Raw genomic sequence first — 23,459 nt, 5'->3', positions numbered from 1 at the left:
TGAACTAAATTCTTTTGATTACAATTTACAAATCTTTTTGGTACCATGTTTAGGATTGAGTGTCGAATCCTAGTCACCTAATTAGGGAACAATAAAAATAAATAAATAAACAAACAACCAATTATTCAAGAATCAAGTGTCCTAGTCCTAATTAAACTTCCTCGTTGCATGTCTTCAAATCCTACTTGAAAAGGTATTTAATATAATTATATATATATATATATATATATATATGACCTAAACAAATTTGCAGCAAGAAATTAAAAAAGATGGGCGCAAACAAGAAGCTTGTTCCGGAGGGATCAACGTATTTCAACGTCGTTTACAAGTGGCCGGAATCCGATGCTGAGTTCATGAGGTCTTTGATCTCCGGCGGATGCGAGAGTATTGGCGAGGGCGGCGATGATGGCGGTGGTGATGGATGCGGCCGAGACAGGAAGAAGGCGGCAGATGCGTACGTCGCATGCAGACGGGTATTTTTGAGAAGCTACACTTTCTCAAGAGAAGAAGACTACACCTATGACTGGCTCGGCCACCCTAAATATAAGAGAAAGAGACGATCCGATGGCGGCTGCCGGAGTAATAAGCCGTTCAACTCTGTTCTCCGGCGGATGATGTCTTGCGGTAGTGTTAAGATTAATGATGTTGCTGATTGAAGGTGTTTTGTTTGGTTTTGATTTATTAGCATATATAGTAATTTGTTTGAACAATAATAAAATAAAATAAAGTATATATTACCGTAATTTTCCAAAATATTGCACGGAAATTAAGGGCGTTCGTCGTATATGAGAAAATTTCTTGGTGATGATCGTTAGTTTGAAGAGTTCAGTCTTTCGAAGAGAATTCTGGTTATTTGTATTTTAAGTTCGATGAATTTCAGCCGATGTAGCATAGTAGAAATCAGATGATATAATTTGTTGTTGTTGTTGTTTTTTTTTTTTTTTTTGTTTTATTGATATTGAAATTTCGGATTCCAATTTTGCGAATTAGTGTTTCCAAAATTAAGGAAATCTACTAGAATTAATTAAGTATTGTCTCGTTTTTACTACATTTGGTAATATTTTGTGTTTTCCAATTTAACTAAGTTTTAAGATCTATTTGGTTACGAGTTCAAGTCATTTATTGAGAAAAGAAGAAAAGAAACTCGTCGTCTTTTGCTTAATTCTTCAGTGAATTTCGAGTATATTCTATAGGATTAATTCTTTTTACGGCTTCCATGCTCCGTCACTCCGTCATGATTTGTTCGACCCTACACCTGGTGGCAAGCACGAATTCAGCGGCCCTATACCGGATTATTTGTCGAAGAAAAACAGCCTAAATTTAGTGTAAACTCGAGTTTCGAAAAGTGTTCTTTATTAATTTTCAACTAAAAAAACAAAGATGGTCTTATATTAATTTCCAGGGTGACAAGCAATCCTGATCTCTGCACATAGGGAACTCTTGCAAGACTTATACTAGTTCTTCACTAACCGAATAATCGAGGATTGGGCTATTCTGCACTACGACGAAGATGAAGAAAAAGATACGTTTCTTCGATTTTTATTATCTGATATCTCATGATATGTGCAGTTATCTGAGTTTAAGTTATCAATATGTTAGGCTATTTTCATAGTAAGTTCCCGATTAGAAGTTATCGGTTCCGGGCAGTGGCGGAGCCAGGAATTCGAGACAGGTTTTTTTTTTTTATTCATTAACATAAAATAGCATAAAATAACTACAAATTATAAACTAATTCTTTTTATTCATATAACATAATTTTTTTGGTAGATAAGCTAAACTAAATTACTTGGGTGAGCTAAATTCAACTATTTGGGGGGCTAATTATATATAGACATAATATATAATTTAATTTTTTAAAAAATGAGAGTGGGCTGGAGCCCACCCTTGCCAAAGGGTGGCTCCGCCACTGGTTCGGGTATATTAGTTGGCACTAGCAAATACCGATAATTCCTTCGTTATCAAAAAAAAAAAAAGAAAAACGCAATTAGGAGCCAGCAAAGTGTTGCAGTTAAATCTACACCAATCAAAACATACCAAGATACTGCCTTATACTTGAAAGGTTTCGATATATTTTCGAAATCTTGCATTTCTTTAGCATTAAGTTTTTAGTTTATATTAAACAAGATTCGATTATGCAATTAATTGTAATTTTATTTGTATCAATTACAATGTAATTGTTCGAGTTCGATCAATTAGTTAAAATAAATTATATGTCTGTTTTATCGTTCAAGATTTGTCCGATACAATTTTTACCGTTTTCGTATGGTTTACAAGTTACTAAAAATAATAAATTTTAGGCGGCGGATATATGCAAGCCCATTTTTTTATTAGTTCATGACCTCCAACATAAAAATACTATTTTACCCTTAATGAAATTCAAAACCAAATAAAATTTTGACTTGTAAAGTTGACGTTGTGTCGCCGATTTGGTTAACAAAAATTCGGCATTATGACGCCGATTTTCGTGTACAAAATCGGTTTGGGTAAACCGATTTGGGAAACCAACGAAAAAAAAAACACAAAAAACAATTTCAATCTCATTTTTTTGCCCAAAATCGGCTAAAACATTGCAACCCAACAAGAAATAAGCATATATTAATGTTCATCCACGCATATTTATCAAGAATCGATGCTCGATTAATGTTTTTGAATTTACAAATAAAAGTTTAGTAAAAAGGACTTGTTGGTGATGGTGCGGTGGTGGTGGCGGTGGGTGGGTCGCTGGTCGTCGTCGGCGCGGGGGAAGTTTCGTTGGTCGGCGTTGCGGCAGTCTGGCGGTGGCACTCGTGAGTTATTTTTTTTGGTTTTTTTTTTCTTTATCTTTTTGTTTTGAACAAATTAAAAATATAATTTGTTTGTATTTGAGTATTATTTGTGAATAAGGATATATTCGTCCTCTTTAGTTTTGAAATAAAATAAAATTAATTTACGGGCTTGAACTAATAAACTCTTTTATGTGAGTTTAAACTTTAAACTAATAAAAATATAGCTTGCATATATCCGCCGCCTAAATTTTATTTATTGCACATACATGAATAAGAATTTTTTACTTGGACGAAAATGATATATTACGGGGGTGTTAAATAAAAACAAAATGATATAGCGGGTTGACTGGGCTAAGGGTCAAGGTCAAGTCCTCGTGTTCAACTTTGACTTCTCTATTTTCCTCTATTTATTCATTATGAACCAGCAAATACGTGTCAACAGTTAAATAGAATCTCGATAAATTGATAATTTTGTTTAAATAATAATTTATTTCGGTCCCGAGTCGGTAAAAATGTATAAGATTATTAGTTCGATAATTTAATATTTCGCTAAATTAATAGAATTTTGCTAGTTCCGACTGCATTAATTTATAGAGGTTTAGATTCTACTAATTAAATAGTTAGAGCTGATAATAATAAGTTCGATTGATAAGATTCGTATTTATTCAAAACCGCTAAAAAAACTAAAGTCCGCTACAATATGTTACTATTTCATTTATTTAGTAGCATCCGTTCCCCATACGACTAATTTTATTGAGTAAGAGGTTTTATGGTCAAATTCAATATAATACCAGAATTTAACTAATTTAATACGAGAATTAATCTAACGAGCCGAACATGTTACCGACTAAATAACTAATTGGTCATTAAGGAATTCACCTAATCACATCTAATCGAATATAGGTAATCGAACGAGCCATCAGAAATTGTGTATATCTTAGAATTAAATAAGGGTAAATTACACCAACACCCCTGAGGTATGCTTAAATAACTTTAAGGTCCCTGTGGTATCGATAATTACACTCACCTTTCTGAAACCAATAGTTCGTTAGAACTCTATCGTAATAACGTATCCAATGCATTATCCTATTAGAGTTTATAACTACGTTTCAAGGGGGTGAGTGTAATTATCGGTACCACATAAACCTTAAAGTTATTTAAGCATACCTCAGGAGCGTGGGCGTAATTTACCCATTAAATAATTAACTAGTTAGTAAAAAGTTAATATATATAATCTCATTCAATGTGATCCGAATCAAGTCAAGTCATGCAAACGAAGTCAACTCTACATTCTTCAATTAATTTTGTCCCACTCAATGTAAGCCATTTAATTCAGACAATTCATTAAAGAGAATATATAAGTTGAAGTACTAAATCTCAATTATCAAATTATCAAATTTCCCTATGGCAATCCATACCATCTTCCTCCTTTTCTCTCTCTGCATTTTATCAACCTCAGCTTATGGTAAGTATTTACTTTCGAGCCCTTTTATACTAGCTTATTTAATATCTAGTCCTCTAATATTAATTTATTTGTCTCATGCAGTTTTTAAGAGCATCGACTGCGGATCGTCGAAAACAAAGTACATCGACAAAAATCAGATCGTGTGGACAGGAGACGAAGCCGACATGCAAAACGGGGAATCGAAGGTTGTCGAAGCGAGCAACTCCGTATCTCCTGTAATGGACACACTAAGAGTGTTCACTGCTCATAAAAAGAACTGCTACTCGATCGAAGCTAGCAAGGGCGAAAGGGTAATTGTGCGTGCGAGTTTTCTCTACGGGAACTACGACGGGTTGTCTTCGCCCCCGTCTTTCGATCTCCACTTCGACGGGAACTTTTGGACGACCGTCGACACTTCGGTTACGGAGTATGTTTATCACGAGGTGACTTATGTTACGAGATTGGATTATGTGAGTGTTTGCGTTGCTCAAACAGCACCCCGTCAATTCCCGTTTATTTCGGCTATTGAAGTTCGTAGCGTGGGATTGACAATGTATAGCAATGGTGATCAATATTATCCCCTTCATTTGATCAAAAGGGTTGCTTATGGTGCTAGTGAAACTATAAGGTACCAATTTCAGATATATAGACTCATTTTCTTGGATTTAGATTTTTTATTCTTTTTTTCTTGGAAACTTGCACTAGATTTCTTGTAGGGAAAATTACGGTCTTCATCTCTTAAGTTTGCACCAATTTCATATCTGGTCCCTCATGTTTACAAAACAACACATTTGATCCCCCATACATACTTTAAAAGTTCAACACTTTTAGTCATTTAAGTCAATTTTCGGTTAGTACTAACAGAATCAAGCGTGCGCCCTAAATTGTAAAAACTGGTAGACTATCATTAAATTGACGGAAATGACTAAAATTATTAAATTATTAAAACAATAGGGAACATATGTATTTTTCATGAATATGGAGGACTAAATATGAAATTGATGCAAACTTTAAGGGTGGAAATTGTAACATTCCCATTTCTTACATGAATATCTATATAGTTGAGGCTAAAATTGGAAATAATTAACATCGTCAAATATTGATTATTGACGAAGAAGGGCATGCGGCATGTGTGAGAATTTTTTTTATTGCATTTTAGTACATTTATATTATATTGAATTGCATTTTAGTTCTTTTATGTTATATTGAATTGCGAAAAACCTCACCGTGTTATAAATATTAGCAAAAAAAACCCCTATAATGCAGTTATTTTAGCACATGACCCCCTAAATGATGGTTTACAGGGGGGAGTTTGCTAGAACAATTGCATCATGGGGTGGTTTTCGCTTATATTTATAACACGAGTGGTCCTTTTAGCAATTAAATTAATTAATAATTCAGATGAACCCTTCTTTTGTTTTTTTAAATAAATAAATAATGTCGGTTTTGGTTTCGGTTTCGGTTCCGGTACTAATTAATTTGCTGCTACATATAATTAGGTACAAAGACGACCCTTACGACAGATTATGGATACCAGCAGTAGGCAAAAACGGGCTAATCAACGTACCAAGCGACACTTCCCTCGCCCCGACAACCACTGGCGGAACTACACTAGGGCAAGGGGGGGCTGTTGTCCCCCCATAATTTTTTTATTTTTTTTACTACTATTATATATATATATATATATATATATATATATATATATATATATATATATATATATATATATATATATATATATATATATATATATATATATATATATATATATATATATATATATACTAATATATATAGATATTGGATAGATATATACACAAATAATTAGTAATTGGTTGGTATATTAACTTTTATCTACTATTATATATTAATTTTTTATTTACAAATATTTATATATGGCCCACATTAAAAAATAAATTATTATTTCCACCTTTTAAATTTAATTTTCTTTTATAATTTATTATTCTATATTTTTTTTTTTTTTGCAATCTCAAGCCCTAATCTCTATTAAAGCTTATGATATAAAAAAATAAAAAAAAAAACATAAAAAAGAAAGTACTTTTTTTCTTTCTTTCAATATTTAACATTTTCACTCTATCGAATTTCTATGTATTTGAAGATTTTATTTTTTAAGACACTTTTACTTATTCAACAAAATGTTACTATATTGCAATTTATTTTATATAAGTTTATGAATATTGGTTTGACAAAAAGATCTATTACTCATTACTATCCCTAAAAAAATCCGGGGGTGCTACCCCCGAACCCCCGCCATATTTTTATTGATTCTCTAAATTTTTCGGCCCCCCCTACCGAAAAATCCTGGTTCCGCCCCTGCCGACAACAGCACTGGACCAACCTCCCCCTGCAGTTCTCCAGAATGCAGTTACTGCAGTTACACACACGACAACAATCCCGTTGTTCGTGGCTTCGTTCCCCCGGCCAGTTGGATTTCTCGTCTACTTGAACATGTACTTCTCCGAAGTCGCTGAGCTGGACGCAACCACCCAAAAGAGATCCTTTCAAGTTCTTATGGATAACAACCCGCTATTGAACCAGCCCGTGGTCCCGCCTTATGGGACCTACACGGAACTACAAGCTAGCAACCTCACCGTTACTTCAAATACGATCAGTTTTACATTAGTACCTACCGATGACTCGACTCTTCCCCCTCTCATCAACGCTATGGAAGTTTTCCTTATCGGAGATTTGCTTACGGATGGAACTAACGGCAAAGATGGTATATATAGTGAAAATTTTTATTATTATTATTATTATTTTTAATTTTATTTAAGTTTAATCACAATGATTTATATTAATTTAATTTTTGTTTTTGGAAATTTAGTGGAAGGATTATCCTCATTGCAAAATGCTTTTGCTACGCTACAACGTTGGGGTGGGGACCCTTGTCTGCCCGCGCGTTACTCGTGGGAGTGGATCAGCTGTAGCAGCGATGCTGTGCCGCGAGTAACAGCATTGTAATCTCTACACTCCCTTTTAAATCCCACTCTTAATTTTTTTTCGATTTACAATACTCGAAAAAATAAATTATATAACATATATACTAGGTTCGAGAAGTTAGGGAGGGGGGGGGGGGGGGGGGGCAAGCCCTCCGTGGGCCGTAGTTGTATGCTGGCTCCACCACTGTTCTCGACACATATAATATGACCCATACGTATTGGGTTTTTTTTTGTTTTTTTTTCCCTCGGTGTGTGATATATGTTTCTTGATCACAGGCATCTTAGTAGCTTTGATCTCAGAGGGGTGGTTCCAGATTTTAGTACAATGGATGCACTTGAAACAATGTGAGAATATTTACTTTAATTTATTAAACATATTTTAGCTAATTAATTAATTAATTAATTTTCTATGTCGCAAATTTCATTTTCTTGATTTGCAGAGATTTCCATAACAACAGATTAGAAGGGTCAATCCCTGAATTCCTTGCCAAATTACCAAATCTGAAGCTACTGTAAGCACACATTTTTCAACATTTTCCAAAATATTTAATTTTATTAAATATTAATTAGTAGAAAATTAAAATGATTTATTTTGTTCATATATATATATATTTACCACAGGAATCTGGCAAGCAACCAATTCAGCGCCCCTATACCGGATTCTCTATCGAAGAAAAACGGCCTAAATTTAGTGTAAGAAAATCACACTTCATAATTCTTGATCAAAAAAAGTTCCATTTAATAATAATAATAATAATAATAATAATAATAATAATAATAATAATAATAATAATGGGGTCTTAAGATATAAGTCCCTGACGACAAACCTTATTAAAACTAAATGACAAGTCTAACTAAAATTTGCTTCACATCCTTTATTAAATTCATTCCAAAAATGCCCTCCACTCACAAATTCGAAATTACACCAAATTGTAAATATACCATGATGAACTATGATATTATTTAACATTTTTAAGTGTGCATTTATTAGCATTTTGTTTTTAATTTTTACGTGGAAAACGTTTTCTTTTTTCCGTATTTTATCATTATATAAAAATCTATTTTTTCCCCTTCTATTCTACATAAAGTGAAAATTATAAACTTTTTTTAATTTTTTCGGTCGTAGACATCTTCAGAAACCCATAGGAAACCATAGTAACCGTAGTCACCCATAGACATCTTGAAACCCTAAGACATCTTGAAACCTAACTCCTGCTACAAACCCTAGCCGCCAGACTCATAGACATCCAAATCAATTTTTTTTAAATTTTCTCCACCAAACCCTAGATCCGCTCCTCCATCCACCACCATCCACCACCACCACCATCACCGAGCGCCGCTATCACGCCATCATCCATGCCCAACATCGTCGTTGCGCCTTCCACCATAGATCTGGCCTTAAACCACCATATATAGCCGCCGTCTCCTTGCCTCTACAACCATCCGCTTATTGCCGCCGTCTCCACCGCCATAACCACCGCCCCTCAATAGTGGATTGGAGTGGTGGCGATATTAAAAAATAGAGAGATAAAGATTGAGAGAGAGAGTGAGAGAAATAGACGAGACAGAGAGAGATTGAGAGACGGAGAGAGCGAGAGACGGAGAGAGCGAGAGATTGAGAGACGGAAGAAAAAAGAAAAATAAATCTAAGAGAAACGTGACTTTAGAATTTAGAATTTATGGATTTAGGTTAAGGGTAAATTATGGATAACAGAAAAAATTGAGGATGTGACTCATATTTATTTTAAAAAAAGGATTTAGTTCATAAAAAAATATCAAAGTTGTATTTCATATCTAATAATGTTTCCAACTAGGAACCTCTAGCATATTACCCCAATAATAAATACATAGAAAAAAATAATCATCATATTTTATATTTTTCTACAGGGTGACGGGTAATCCTGATTTGTGCAAATCAGGAAACTCATGCAAGAGTGCTTCTACACCAACCAATAATAATAATAATCCAGGATTTGGAGGATCTAATAGTAATTATAATAATAATAATAATAATAATAATCGAGGCATTGGAGGATCTAATAGTAATTATAATAATGCTAATAATCGAGGATCTGGAGGATCTAAGAGTAATTCTAAGCCGAAAGGTAAATTGGGTTTAATTATTGGAATCACAGGTCCAAATTTTATAATAATATTGGCTGTATTGGGATTCATCCTTATATTGAAACACAAGAGAAGAAAAACTGCTCCAAATAGCTCAGGTCAGTAAATACTTTTGGAACGACGATTCGAGTCCTGTCGATTTTTTTATTCCAAAATTTCCGATTTTCGAATTTTTTTTCTTCATTTCAAGTTTTGAAAATTTTAATTTATTTTTTTAGGAGGAGCAAACATGCCACAAACATCAACGATAGACCCTGAAATAATAGGTGGAGTGGGTGATTCGATTGTGAACGAAATCAAGGTAAACATGGAGTATGATCAAGGAGAAAGAGAAGGAGAAGGAGAAGGATGGGGAGAAGGAGAAGAAGAAGAAGATGCGACCTGTATATGTTGATTTTTTTTGGTGAAAATCATCCACGCATATTTATGAAGAATCGATGCTCGATTAATGTTTTAGTATTTACAAACAAAAGTTTAGTAAAAAGGACTTACTTGTTGGTGGTAGTGCGTTTGTGATGGTGCGGTGGGTGGGTGGGTAAATATCAAACCATTTTGTTTTAGGGAAAGAGATAATTTCTCTAAAATGTTTTTTAATGATCCAAAGAACACACACACATAATGTCCTTGGTGGATTGACAACATCCATTTTCATATATGTATATTTTCCTATATATTTTGCACATTATTTTTAATGTGTTTTTTCCTTCCTTGATCAATGTAGAATTTTTGCTATATAATTTATATATTTCTCTAGTTAGTATATGTTTTTCTGCAAAAAGCAGTACTTCTAAATTCTAATATGTTTGCACAAATAATTATTTCTATTTCAAAATATACAAAATCAAACATTGTCACAAATACATCTAGGCACAATGTTGCTAATATATCATAATATTGGAATTATAGTGAATGAAGAAGGGTGAATCTAATGTCATGTGCATAAAGATTCAAAAGATTAATAGCAAAAAATTATTATGAACGTACAAACTAATAATATTTTACGTAAATATTAAAAAAATGATAAAAATAAAAGAATTATTACGATACATACAAATTAATATTGTAACATGAAAATATAAAAAACTAAAGAATATTTATTTAAATATATTCAACAAATCATATAAGAATCTCTATTACAAATAACGAAATACATACATGAGTTACTTTAGTATTTTTTTATGACATTATCACCTTCATTAAACTCAACTTCTTCTTCATCGAAACTAAACTTAGAATTATTGAATGTATAATCAAAATGGGAAACCAGAAGTAAAAGTTTTTAAAATCCATCCATATAATATATCTAAATCATATATTTCCATTCTACACAACGCCACAATACTTCTCTCTTACCGACGTCGCCGCATATAACACACACGATGTTATCCATGGATATGAAAATTAAAAGGAAAGCAAAACAATGATTCGTTAGATTATTATACATACGCATACATAATAAACGGATAACGTAATAAACATTTGACGATAAATAAAATGCTTCAAAGCGAGCATGCACATCGCACAATACTGATCGCATTATGAAATTATAAAACATAAAGATGGAAAAAAAAAAAGTTTTAAGGTGAGAAGACCTTGGTTTAACATGATCATAACAAAATGTGTTGATAAAGAATGAGATAAATGAGTTTATGTTGATGGTATTTATACTTAATTTTCACATACTAAATAAGTTAATAAAATAACTTTAAGGAAACAAAATATTTTATTATTTTTTGTGTTACTCGATTAGAACAAATCAAATAAATTCAAACAATTAGAATTAATAAGAATCCGAAATTATTGAGATGCATAATAAATAAATGCGATTGTTAGAGGTACTAAAAAATTATTCACATCACATGTATTAATTTGATAATAACATTAAATAGTAATGTATTAAACAGAATCAGAAATAACATAACCAAGGAAACATAACAAAAATAACCAAATAATCAAATCAATTAACCAACCTTGTAAAAATCGGCTAATGGATATAACAAAGTCAAATTAAAGATATGAAAGCATGGCATTTAAAATATTACCACTTTTACGTTTTTTATTATGTACAAAATATTATGCTCATAATTTATTTAGCATAATGCACATATTGATTTGATACAGTAATAAATAGAAAGTAGAAACCTAATAATATCAATTTGTATATAACAAAGGCAAATATAACAAAAAATAAATAAACAAATCAAAATGATCAATCATATCCTTACTATTAATACTTTTAATAAGAATATCAAACAAATCAAATCAAGTCATTAATCATATCCTTAAAATCAATACTTTTCATAAGAATATCAAACAAATCAAATAAAATTATTATTTTATGTTAATGTAAGACATTATTTTTTTTTCTCTCTAAAGTATAAGTTGATATGCAAAATAATTATTACAAATACTTATGTTACAACATTAGCGAAAATATAAAAAAATATCATAATGAAAGATGCGAGGAAAATTAAATAAATAAAGTAATTTATATAATTAAAAATTATTAAAATAATTAATTCGTAACTAAATGTAATAAAAAATAAAAATATAGTTAATAATGCATTTTATTAACTAAATAATTCATTAAATACTTAATGGAATAATATTGAAATATTTTACTTATATATATACAGAAATATTAAATTATGTATGACAATTTAAATATTTTCATTCCATTAATTGACATATTACTATTCCATTAATATCTGTATAATTTCCTAAGATTGAGTATCTAAAAAGGACAACTCGATACTACATTTTATTCCATTAATTGATATATTACCATTCCATTAATATGATAATGCATTAATAAAATAAATTAATATAAAATTATAAAACAATATAATTACTATAATGAATTAATGATGATATATTAGTACTCAACATTTCAATGTAGTTAATTAAAACAAATCAAGAAAAAAAAGACGAAAACAATAAGTTTCCAAAACAAAAAAACGAACAGGTGATCCAACTTTACACAAATTAAAAAATGAAATATATAAAATTTTAAATAGCGAAATTGCATATGTAACCATATACTAAATGAGTTTGATGAAACAATATTAAAAATAATTACAGACATATATAAAGAATAGAAAATTGTTAATTGCATATTATTTTTTACATTTATCACTTTGATGACGGTCTTTTAAGGAATGAAAAAAATGAGTATCAATTCATATGAGATTAACGAAATCCTTTCTACTACTTTGACGGAACCGATGTCGTCGCACATAGCACATAGGTCGATATTATCCATAATATCTACAAAAATAACATAAACAAACAACAAATAACATGTTAGACTAAATACATGTATATGTGTAAATAACCAGTTGACACATTCATTATATCAAAATAATGAAATAAAGAACATGTAAAACTATGAATATTCGAACAACAAAAATTTCAAAAAAATACAACATTTCCTCTTTGCAGCCATTTCGGGCATGACCTATTTTTTTATTTTTATGTGAGTGTAAAATTCAGGTGGAAATTATGAGTGAGTGAAATGGATTGGAATGAGGGGTATTTATACTTGGGTTTTATATAATAAAAAAGGTAAATAGTAAGTTATTATGGAAATACAAATTTAATGTTATAATCTTAACCAATTATTGTTGATTAGATATTTTCTATGAATTAACTATATGAATCAAAACCAATCAACTTAAATAGGTAAGAATCAAATTATATGACATAAACTTGGGGAATTGACTGATAATTTATAGTAAAAAAAAAATTTAAAATTCAAAATTTGGAATTCAAAAATTTAAATTTCAAAATTTAAATTTTGTTTAGTTATTAATATTTATAAAATTAAATTAATACATATACATTAAGTTGGCAAAATATGTTAAAAAAAAATCCATGTATGGTGATTAATTAATTTATCAGTATATTCATTTGAATTATTAATGATTTGTAAAAATAATAATAATAATTATTATTATTATTATTTTTGAATATTATTATTAAAAAAACTAAAGTCGAAAATATATACATGAAAAAATGAGTGTTCTATTTTTTTTAAAAAGACATTCGAAAAATATATTTCGGAAAATTAAATTAAAACGTGAGATAAAAACAATTAATTAACCATGTATAAATAATTAAATATAATTATGATTATTTCTCTATAAAAAAATAGTGTGTAAAATATGATATAAAAAATCGAATACTCGTTAAAAAATCGAGTTTTCTGAATTTTTAAAAAAGAAAAGGCGAAAAATGTAGTTCAGAATATTAAAATTATAAAAAATATAATATTTTTAGAAATGATAGGATATTGAATTCATGAAATATTATATATAAATATGTGGTAATTATTAAATGATTGTGTATATGTAAAATAGGAAAGAACTTAAAAACATACCTAAATAAAAATGTTACATAATCAATTGAAGAATCCACCTCATCAATTGAACTATAACTAAGCAATTTTGATAAATGACATCATCATTTGCCACATGTCAATCATTGAGGGCATAGATCATCTTTTTATATTATATATAGATAATCTAATTCCTAAAAATCTGTTTCCAAATTCCTAAAAAATTGCTACCAAATCAAAAAACATATGATTTTTTTTTTATTATTTTCGGATTATTTATCCATTTTTTATTTAATTTTATTTTTTAATATTCTTTTAATAAAAATAGTTTTTTTATTTTTTTTCTTTAAACAAAAAATTGATTTTTTTTCTCGACAGGTTTGCAACTCCGAATATGACTATAGTTGAATATGACTATATGTGACTATGTAGACATATTCTTTCATTATATTACAACTTTTTACATTGTCAACTTAAAAATTCCGATTATATAGTGTGGTATAGTCATATTTACCAAATTATATAAAACAACGAAGATTCACTATTGTTTACGAAAACAATCCAATCAAAATCCATATAAAAAAAATAGCAATTTTGAACCTAGTTATTAGAAGTCAACTTGAAAACGAGAACATGGAACATATTCGAATATGACTACAGTCATATTCAACAATAGTCATATTCCAATATGACTACAATCATATTCGAAAATACATAAATATGACTATAGTCATATTGGAATATAACTTTAGTCTTGTTACTGCTGATGTTCAGATCTGAATGGAAAAAAAATGGAAAAATACATAAATAAATATAGAAAAATAATGAAAGAGAGGCATGGGGAGTCGACGATAATGGCGGTGGTGGCGGTAGTGAAGGAAAGAGAGTGAGAGAGGCGACGACGGTGGTTGTGGACAAATCTGGAGAAAAAAAAACTGAGAAATCGAGAAAGATAACGAAAAAGAGAGAAAGAGCCTTACGTGGAAACGAACGGCAATGATCGGCGATGGTAATGGTGGTGTACAAATCTATGTGGAGACCATGGTGGTGTAAAGAGAGAGAAATTGAGAGAGGCAACGAACACGAGAAAATAATAAATCACTAATCGAGTTAATCAACAATAGTCATATTTGAACCAGATAAAAAAAAAAGAATCGAAATAACGAAAGGGAGGGAGGGGAAGGCGACGACAACGACGGTGAATGAAAAAGAGAGTGGGGACGTGGCTACGGTGGCCGTGGTGAACAAATCTGGAAAAAAAATTGAGAAATCGAAAGAGAACGAAAAAGGAAAATCTCTATGTAACGTATCCGATAGTGGGCGGCGACGAGGTGGGGGAGGCACCGCCGCCACCACTTGTACGGAGAAGGTACTCCTGCATTAGGCTTCGGCCGACCGGCAGTTGAAAGGTATTGTTGGCTCCGGCGGGACAAGTGCACGAACAACGATGGCTATGGTGAGCGGACTACGGCGGTGGTGTGAAAAAGATGAAGGAGTGCGTCGGCGAGTATACAGATCTGTAGAAAGAAGAAAAAGAAAAAAAAAAAGAAAAAAAAAGAAGACGACGTGAAATTGGGAACGAGAGAGAGAGGGGGAGTGAAAGAGAGAAATAAAATTGTATCACGTTAAAAACCTAACCACATAAGGGCACTTTAGTCTTATCATGTCTGGTCAGGGGGTTTCACTAATTAAAAATGAAACTTGGGTGTAGGCAAAAGTCTCTAAAGGTCAATTGAGTTTAGTTCAAAATATTTTCCATTTGAGGGTGTATTGCATATTTCCCCTTGTTTGTATTTGAGTATTATTTGTGGATAAGAGTATATTCTTTCTCTTTGGTCTTTATGTAATAAAATTAGATTAGTTTACGGGCTTGAACTAATAAATCCCTTTATGTGGATTTGAATTAATAAAAAAATAGGCTTGCATATATCCGCCGTCTTTTTTATTACCTCATTTTGGACTAGTGAATGTTCCATGCTAGTTGTTGTTTTAAGTTTGGTTACTCGGGTTTAAATTTAAAAAAAGAAAACATGATAATTCAAAATTATTTAATTTTGGAAGAAAAAAAGGAGCATCATCGAACTATTGAATATTAAAATTGGGTCCAAAATCATAATAAAAAAAATGTAATACTCCAATTTCAATTAAAAAAAATCGGAATATCGAATATCAAAATGATGATATTTGGTTAAAAGTCGAAATATTCCGTCGGAATCAACGGGATTTAAAATTTCATTTCGACTCGCACCTCTAGTCAAGATGATCAAAAGGACTCCAACTAGAATTTGATACGAAAATATGACCAAGAGGAGAGTGAAATTATGAGAATAATGTTTACGAAAATATTACAAGAATAAAATAATTAGCAAATTTTTTCGACTTTAAAAGTGAAAATTAGAGAAATAATAAAGAAGAAAAAAAATAGAAAGAAAATAATAATTACAAAGATGCCATCAAATAAATTGAAATGATAATAAAATATTAATATTTTTTATTTTATTTTTGAACCGTTGGAGTGCCTTTAGCCTTAATTTTAACGAGTATGATTGATGAAAGCAAAGGGCAAATCCGTCTTTTCCTTCGGTTTCTTTTTTGTCAGACTTTATCCGCTCACCTGTTTTTTTTTTTATTTAATTTAATAATTTGGGGGTGTCGTTGAGCAATGAATACGTAAATTTGTGCTACAGTGGCAAATTGGAAATTACTTTTTTGCAAAACAGTTGTGCCGATAATTTTCAGTGTAAATAAAGTTCCCAGGGGTTTGAAGCAGTATTCGTTTTTTCTTCTCTTCTAATTATTCGATTCCTCTCTCTCTACTCTCTCTCTCTAAAACCTCATCGTCTCTGCCAATTCAGAATTCGCTCTGTAAATACTTCGATTTTCGCGCACAGATCTGTCATCTCGTTGAGGTCAATACTTACTTCCTTCTCTCTCTCTTTACATATACATACATGGAGCATATGTGTTTGTGTATGTATATGTACATGTATTTTGTTTAGTTGTTTGTGTGTTGTGTGAAGATAAGTTGCTGTTTAGGGTTTAGTTTTGCGCAATTTGTTGGTGTTCTTAGTTTCTGCTGGTTTTTGCCCCTTTTTGATTTTCTGTATTTATGGCCGTTCCAGAAACTGAATTTTGACTCGAACTTGTGCGTGTAGTTATTTGGAATTGGGTATCTGCTTTAGTTATTTTTACTCTGAAAATTTTGTTTTGATACTAATTTTTATGTAGTTCCAATTACAACTAATATTTTTCCCAGTTTTCTTTTGCTTTTCTTGGTATTAAGCTGCATGTTGACTAGTGTTTGTGTTCACGAGTTTATTTTGATTAGGTCTGGACCCATGGTAAAGTTGTGAATGTAGTCGTAAGATCATTTTACAGAGATTTCCTATCTCTGCAAAAAAAAAAGTTTCAGAAATGGACGAACTATTAGGTGGATCGTATATTTGTTTGGAACATATGTTTGTGAATCTGTTTTGTATGTAGATCTTCATCTACCCGCGTCAACTACAGTGTATTGTTTTTGATGGGCCTGTTTAATGTACTGTCCTTTACAGATTTTCGTATAACCACGAGCAAGGCTCTGAACTCTTTTGAAGATCTTTCCGACTTAAAGGAAAAAAGGGCATCAGCAGCTTTTGAAGGAAACATTCTCTTCATGAAATTTTGACATTAACAATGTCAGGGTTTCTCAATGTAATGTCCCTTCTGTTGCAAATGTTATACTTGTATTACTGTTTAGGCTTCATGATTTTTAGCTCTTTTTCCTGGTAACTTGTCAATTTTCGAGTTCATGGTTGATTTCTTACTGTCGTTTTTTGAATATTTAATTTCATCATATTACGTTAGACAATGTTGTAAGGTTGATCATTTCATACTGGTCTGATAAAGTGGCCATCCTGGATTTCTCTGTGTGATTTGATGAAAAATAATTTGGTCTGGGTAAATGCATTTTGCGATGATCATGTGTCTATTATATGTATAATTTTACAAAGTTGAGACCTAGAACTCTGTTTTATCAGTTTTTAGGCTTGCTAATGGTAGAGTTTACAATTTTCTGGACTTCGTTTACTTTGAAATTGCTAAATATGAGAAGTGTAGAAGGATCCATTACTAATTTTCTATGCAATGTATCTGAAAAAATGCTATTGGAGTAGTCTTCATGTCAAATTATTCCTCTAACCTAACCACCAGCATTATTATTCTCATCCACTAATGAGAAGAACTTCTGGAATAAGTTATAAAATGGAGATTTGCCATTTTCACTGTCAATGATATACTAGTTTACATTTTGATTAGATTTCTATTGATGCATGTAGCTAATCATGATCTTGGTTATAGGCTTGTTCTTCTAGCAAGATAGGTGTAAAGTTATGATATGATATCTTGAACTGTCAGCTTCGTTTTTCTTTTTCCCTTTTCTGTTATAATGTTACGGAGTTATCTCCAAGGAGAAGTTTTCTTTATTTTCTTTTGGGAGGTAATTAGATGTAGAATGATGCGGATGAATAAGATCTCATCGACATTTATTTTGTGCTTATCAATTACTAGGTCAAAAGGATTAACATTGTGTGCTCAAGGCACTTAACAACCTTTGGACTCTTTGACATTCATTGAGTCCTCAGGTTTCTTGTTTAGTGGATTCCAGATGTATTTAATATGATTTATGTGGAGAGTCCCTTCCTCTAATATTGGTTAAATTACATTTATCTGTATTTAAGAGGTGACAGATTCTTCCTTAGATCATATACAAAGTGATATTTATGCGAGGAAGTTAACACATACATGAAGCTTTAAGTCTTACAATTGATATTTGTTGATTCTTTCATGGTCTCATTACAGTCATCACTGAACGGATCAACTTCGAGTCTTCCCGACAGCACTGGACGATCATTTGCATCATCTTTTTCTGGTCAGTCTGGTGCCGGTTCTCCTGTTTATCATCACACTGGTAAGCTCTTTGTTGGATTGATTGCTGTTTGTTTCTTTCAAAAATCTATAATAGTAACCGCTGTTCTTGCAGGAAATATGCAGGGAAATATGCAGGGACTGCATAATGTTCATGGAAATTTCAATGTTCCAAACATGCCTGGGCCACTTGGATCAAGAAGTACGACCATGAATAACATCCCGCCGAGTGGGGTGCAACAAGCTGCTGGCAACCTTTCAAGTGGGCGTTTTGCATCAAATAACCTTCCAGTTGGTCTTTCGCAGGTTAGATTTCCATTTGTAATGATGCATATTAGATCGGTTTATGTTGAAAATGCAAATTAGGAGGTGGAATGTGGATGGAAATCAGATAAATAGAAACTAGGAACTAGGAAGTAATTTTAATACGTTGAACCTAATAAAAAATATGTGTCTACTATGTTGATGCTTGAATCATACAGTTCTTAATTATACTGGACTGCTTGTTAAATATTGTTTTTGACATACAGATATCTCACAACAGTGCTCATTTTCAACCTGGGATGGCTAGTAGAGGTGGTATGGGTGTTGTTGGAAACCAAGGGTATGGTAGTAGCACTAACGGAGTTGGTGGTTCTATTCCTGGGATTCTCCCAACCTCTGCGACAATTGGTAATCGGACCAGTGTTCCAGGTCTGGGTGTGCCCCCTGTTCTTGGAAATGCAGGACCACGGATTACCAGCTCTGTGGGTAGTATAGTCGGTGGGGGTAGCATTGGCAGAAATATTAGCTCGGGTGGAGGACTATCAGTTCCTGGGCTTGGTTCTCGCCTAAATATGACTGCCAACACTAGTTCTGGAAATCTAAATGTGCAAGGCCAAAACAGGCTGATGGGTGGTGTGCTTCAACAAGGTATTCTACCATTCAATGATAGCTCTCTGCAGTTAGGACATAAATAAAAAATAATAGCAGTTATGACACTTGCAATCTTTTATCATACATATTGCAAGTAAATTGTGCTTGCTTGAGAATTGAAGTTGTATAGAGATGACAATTTTTGTTATTCAGCTTCTCCACAGGTATTGTCAATGTTAGGTAATTCATACCCTACTGCTGGTGGCCCTTTATCTCAAAACCATGGTCAGCCTGTGAATAACCTTAATAGTATGGGCATGTTGAATGACATGAATCCCCACGATGGTGCCCCTTTTGATATCAACGATTTCCCTCAGCTGACTAGTCGGCCTAGTTCTTCTGGTGGCCCTCAAGGACAACTAGGTAAGGGAAACTGACCTCCCCCCCCCACACCACAAACCTTCTGAATGCCCTTCTATTTCTGCTGTAACAAGCATAACGATTTGAAATGTTGCAGGTTCACTGCGGAAACAAGGTCTTGGTCCTATTGTTCAACAAAATCAAGAGTTCAGCATTCAAAATGAAGACTTTCCAGCCTTGCCCGGATTTAAAGGTTTTATATCTTTTTATATTCAAACTTCTATGCCTTTTATTCTACTTCCAGTGAATATGTGGTTATTTTTTCTTCTGATATTTGGTGTTTGAGTGGTCAGTATTCAACATTGCAACAAGTATTATGTAGTCGATGCATATGATACTGACAATCTTTAGATGTGCTAAGTTAATTGTTGAATGACCACTTTATCTAAAAGATTAAGCTTTAGATGAAGTGGTCATTGAACATGGTATCAGTGCCACACCAAATGTTGTCATTGGCTGGTTCTGAAATCCATTTAAGAGTACGATTGAGCATAGTTGATAAGGAATTGTTGGATGTATATTTTATGATTTTAATGATGCTTTTTTGTGCCTCTGTAGTGCAGTTTTCTCCAAATTTTCATCATTTGATCAGAATCACAAAGACATTTTAGATGCTTGTTTTTGTTGTTCATCTCTATTCAAATTCAGATCATTCTAAGTTCGTCTTCTCAATTTAATCATATTGGCCTATTGCTTGTGCATGTGATGTGATGTAATCAGTTTCAACAGATACAGTTTGATATTTTTCATTTTTAAGTTTAATAAATGAGGGAAAGGTTGAAAGTTTGTATCTCTGTAAATATTTATATTGTCTTTCACTTTTGAAACTTGGTCAGAAAGAATTTTGCATGGCTATTGAAACTTATCTATGTCCCTTGTTCCAGTCATTTGTCATTATTGCCTTGTCTGAGAATCTTCAAATGTTTGTGTCTTCTTTTGGGTGGTTCTACATTATCATTGACATCGTATTTATCTTTTCACAGGTGGCAATGCTGATTATTCTATGGACCTAAACCAGAAAGAATCACTTCATGATAGTTCTCTTTCTATGATGCAGCCTCAACATTTTTCTGTAAGTGATTCATTGTTAAAGTATGAAGCATGGATGGCGTATAAGCTTCTTCAGTGTTTCTCAATTTCTTATTTAATAAAAGTGCAGATAGGACGGTCTACTGGTTTCAATTTGGGTGCTACATTCTCATCTCACAGACCGCAGCAACAACAGCAACATACTCAGTCAGCAAGTGGCAGTGGGGGGCCCTTTTCAAATCTAAATAACCAAGATCTACTCCATTTACATGGTTCAGATATGTTTCCATCGTCGCCTTCAAACTACCATCCACAGGTGCTAATATGCTACCAAGTTATCATTCAGTTTAATCATAACTTACAGCTATTGAAGCTAATTGCCATTTGTTTAACACCTACCCACCCCCACCGAAAAAGAAAAGAAAGAAAGAAAAGAAGGAATGATGAAATAGGAAAAAGGGAAAAAAGGACTCGATAGAAAGATAACCGCCCTATTTTATCTCAAAAGTTGTTTTCATGTTTTATATTTCATATTCTGGTTAAGCACGTGCTTTATTTTCCAATTATTTATCTCCTTATTCATGGAGAAAACAATTTCTTTGGCTTTGAGAGTCAGCTTATAACCAGCTTTAGAATGTTTCCAACTCCAACTATATGTGGTTGACTGAGAGGTTATTATGAACTTAAAATTGAAGTTTCAGGTGTAAAACACCTCAATTTTTTCTCAGCAATTTTTGTAGTTAAGCATTCCTTATGGCTATTAAATCTTGTATAAAACTAGCTTAGAACATACAGAATGTTCTACTGGTTTCTTGTTCTTGTTATTTATTCTACCTTAGAACATACCTAATGTTTGTATTTATTCTCTTTGTATACGATTCAGAGCAATGGACCCCCAGGCCTAGGATTGCGACCTTTGAATATTCCGAGTTCAGTGTCTGGTATGGGGCAGTACGACCAAGTTTTACAGCAATATCAACAGCATCAGAATCAATCCCAATTTCGCCTTCAACAAATGTCTCCTGTTGGCCAGTCTTTTAGGGATCAAGGAATGAAGCCCGCGCAAGCTGCCCAGGCAGCTTCTGACCAATTTGGTTTGCGCGGATTGTTAAGTGTAATAAGAATGAGTGATCCTAATTTGACACCTCTTGCACTTGGGATTGACCTAACTACACTAGGATTGAACTTGAATTCTACTGAAAATCTCCATAAATCATTTGGTTCTCCATGGTCGGATGAGCCAGCCAAGGGAGACCCTGAATACACTGTGCCTAAATGTTATTATGCCAAACAACCACAACCTCTTAGTGTGAGTTAGCTTTCTCGTTATTCTAGTGATATGCTGCTTTACTTTTTAACCAATTCCTTCTTGCTAAAATGTGTTGCTTTGCTGCAGCAAGCTTACTTCTCAAAGTTCCAACTGGATACAGTGTTCTATATTTTCTATAGGTGAGTTTTGCTTTGAACATCCTTTATTTATTTTAATCTGTTACTGTAAACAACTAAATATGACCTACTTGTTCTTGTGTTGACTTTATGCAGTATGCCAAGGGAAGAAGCCCAAATATATGCGGCAAATGAATTGTATGTTATTTCCACTAGCTCCATGGACATATATGTATTGTATCTTGTATTTGATGTCTGTTGATTGTCACCGCCACAGCTTTTTCATGGTTGATTCTGATATTTCTGCCATGAATTGTTGTTAATTGGCTTTGTACACGGATGGTTTCAGGTATAATAGAGGCTGGTTCTATCATATGGAGCACCGGTTGTGGTTTATGAGAGTTTCTAAGATGGAGCCTCTTGTCAAGACAAATACATACGAGAAGGGTTCGTATATTTGTTTTGATCCTAACACATGGGAGACGATTCGAAAGGTTTGTTGCCCTCTCAACCGGTTGTTCAATTAAAGTTACTGAATCGGAATTGATCTTAATTGATTTTAAAATCGAGGGCATTGATTGGACTATATAATCTTATATATGCAGGATAATTTTGTTCTACTGTATGAAATGTTGGAAAAGAGACCACCTCTACCTCACCATTGACAAATATGCTCAGTATGTACATCTTCAGGTTCAACTTGTTCTTTAGGGCAAAATCAAGTTTTATTTTAATTTCTTCTTCTGTTCGGCAATCATTGTAAGCAATCATTGCAGCAATGCTGCCTCTGTTATTAGCTGTTGTAATCTCTCTGTATCTTTTGCATGAATTAGATATCTTAAAAACCTTCCTTTCCATTCTCTTTTCACTTCCGTAGTTTCAAATTTTTAACCACCTGTAGACGTCGTAGTGTATAAATTTTCTAAAACCGAAGCATTGAGTTCTTGATTTTCATTATGATGTTTCATCAAGGAAATAAGTTGAAAGGTGGGCAAAAAAGATCTTAACTCTCGAGTGTTTGCGGCTCTTGAAACTTTAACGTTTAGTAGTATCTACTGTGGAAGAACGCATTTATTTTATTATTTTTTGTGAAATTTTGTTCTCGTTTCTAGGCTATATATACTAGTGTGAGTAAATTTCACAAGGGTTTGAATAGCTTATTAATGCCTTTGTTATAAAAGCTCTCAGTTGAATGTAGGTGATGTGACTTTGTTATTACAGATGCAGAATCTTCA

The 23,459-nt window shown here is 32.4% G+C and overlaps 2 protein-coding genes and 1 non-coding gene across 3 annotated transcripts; 2 read left to right on the top strand and 1 right to left on the bottom strand.

Annotated features, from left to right (window-relative positions):
* Positions 1 to 3,554: 3,554 nt before the first annotated feature.
* On the top strand, positions 3,555 to 9,930 carry LOC105949013 (putative leucine-rich repeat receptor-like serine/threonine-protein kinase At2g19230). Its single transcript, XM_088817593.1, has 10 exons — positions 3,555 to 4,230; positions 4,312 to 4,837; positions 5,709 to 5,825; positions 6,519 to 6,949; positions 7,055 to 7,187; positions 7,446 to 7,514; positions 7,610 to 7,681; positions 7,791 to 7,862; positions 9,057 to 9,391; positions 9,512 to 9,930. Exons 1-10 carry the CDS (start codon positions 4,170 to 4,172, stop codon positions 9,685 to 9,687), a joined length of 1,992 nt encoding a protein of 663 aa, XP_088673719.1. The 5' UTR covers positions 3,555 to 4,169; the 3' UTR covers positions 9,688 to 9,930.
* A 6,327-nt stretch (positions 9,931 to 16,257) lies between these two features.
* On the top strand, positions 16,258 to 23,081 carry LOC105949136 (NOT2 / NOT3 / NOT5 family). The gene is made up of 14 exons (XM_012972412.2): positions 16,258 to 16,538; positions 17,184 to 17,322; positions 18,469 to 18,577; positions 18,650 to 18,840; positions 19,065 to 19,446; positions 19,603 to 19,812; positions 19,907 to 20,002; positions 20,793 to 20,881; positions 20,969 to 21,154; positions 21,722 to 22,147; positions 22,235 to 22,287; positions 22,381 to 22,422; positions 22,574 to 22,718; positions 22,830 to 23,081. The coding sequence occupies exons 2-14, from the start codon at positions 17,305 to 17,307 to the stop codon at positions 22,887 to 22,889; spliced, it is 2,007 nt and encodes a 668-aa protein (XP_012827866.2). The 5' UTR covers positions 16,258 to 16,538; positions 17,184 to 17,304; the 3' UTR covers positions 22,890 to 23,081.
* Positions 18,497 to 18,577, bottom strand: LOC148771324 (small nucleolar RNA snoR35). The gene has a single exon (XR_016031086.1). It is a non-coding gene; the product is annotated as a small nucleolar RNA snoR35 (small nucleolar RNA).
* Positions 23,082 to 23,459: the final 378 nt, after the last annotated feature.

Source organism: Erythranthe guttata, chromosome 4 (genome assembly GCF_056151865.1).
Source record: "Erythranthe guttata isolate IM_541 chromosome 4, IM_541, whole genome shotgun sequence".
NCBI lineage: Eukaryota > Viridiplantae > Streptophyta > Magnoliopsida > Lamiales > Phrymaceae > Erythranthe > Erythranthe guttata.
The sequence above is the reverse complement of the archived record's forward strand: the minus strand, read 5'-3'. Positions and strand labels throughout refer to the sequence as shown.

Bases quoted from the DNA above. Each gene is read 5' to 3' on its own strand.
- LOC105949013 (XM_088817593.1), top strand. From the start codon at position 4,170: ATGGCAATCCATACCATCTTCCTCCTTTTCTCTCTCTGCATTTTATCA. The intron at 4,838-5,708 runs GTACCAATTTCA...ACATATAATTAG, and splicing joins GGTGCTAGTGAAACTATAAG to GTACAAAGACGACCCTTACG. The intron at 6,950-7,054 runs GTATATATAGTG...TTGGAAATTTAG, and splicing joins TGGAACTAACGGCAAAGATG to TGGAAGGATTATCCTCATTG.
- LOC105949136 (XM_012972412.2), top strand. The intron at 21,155-21,721 runs GTGCTAATATGC...TATACGATTCAG, and splicing joins CTTCAAACTACCATCCACAG to AGCAATGGACCCCCAGGCCT. The intron at 22,423-22,573 runs GTATGTTATTTC...GGATGGTTTCAG, and splicing joins ATATATGCGGCAAATGAATT to GTATAATAGAGGCTGGTTCT.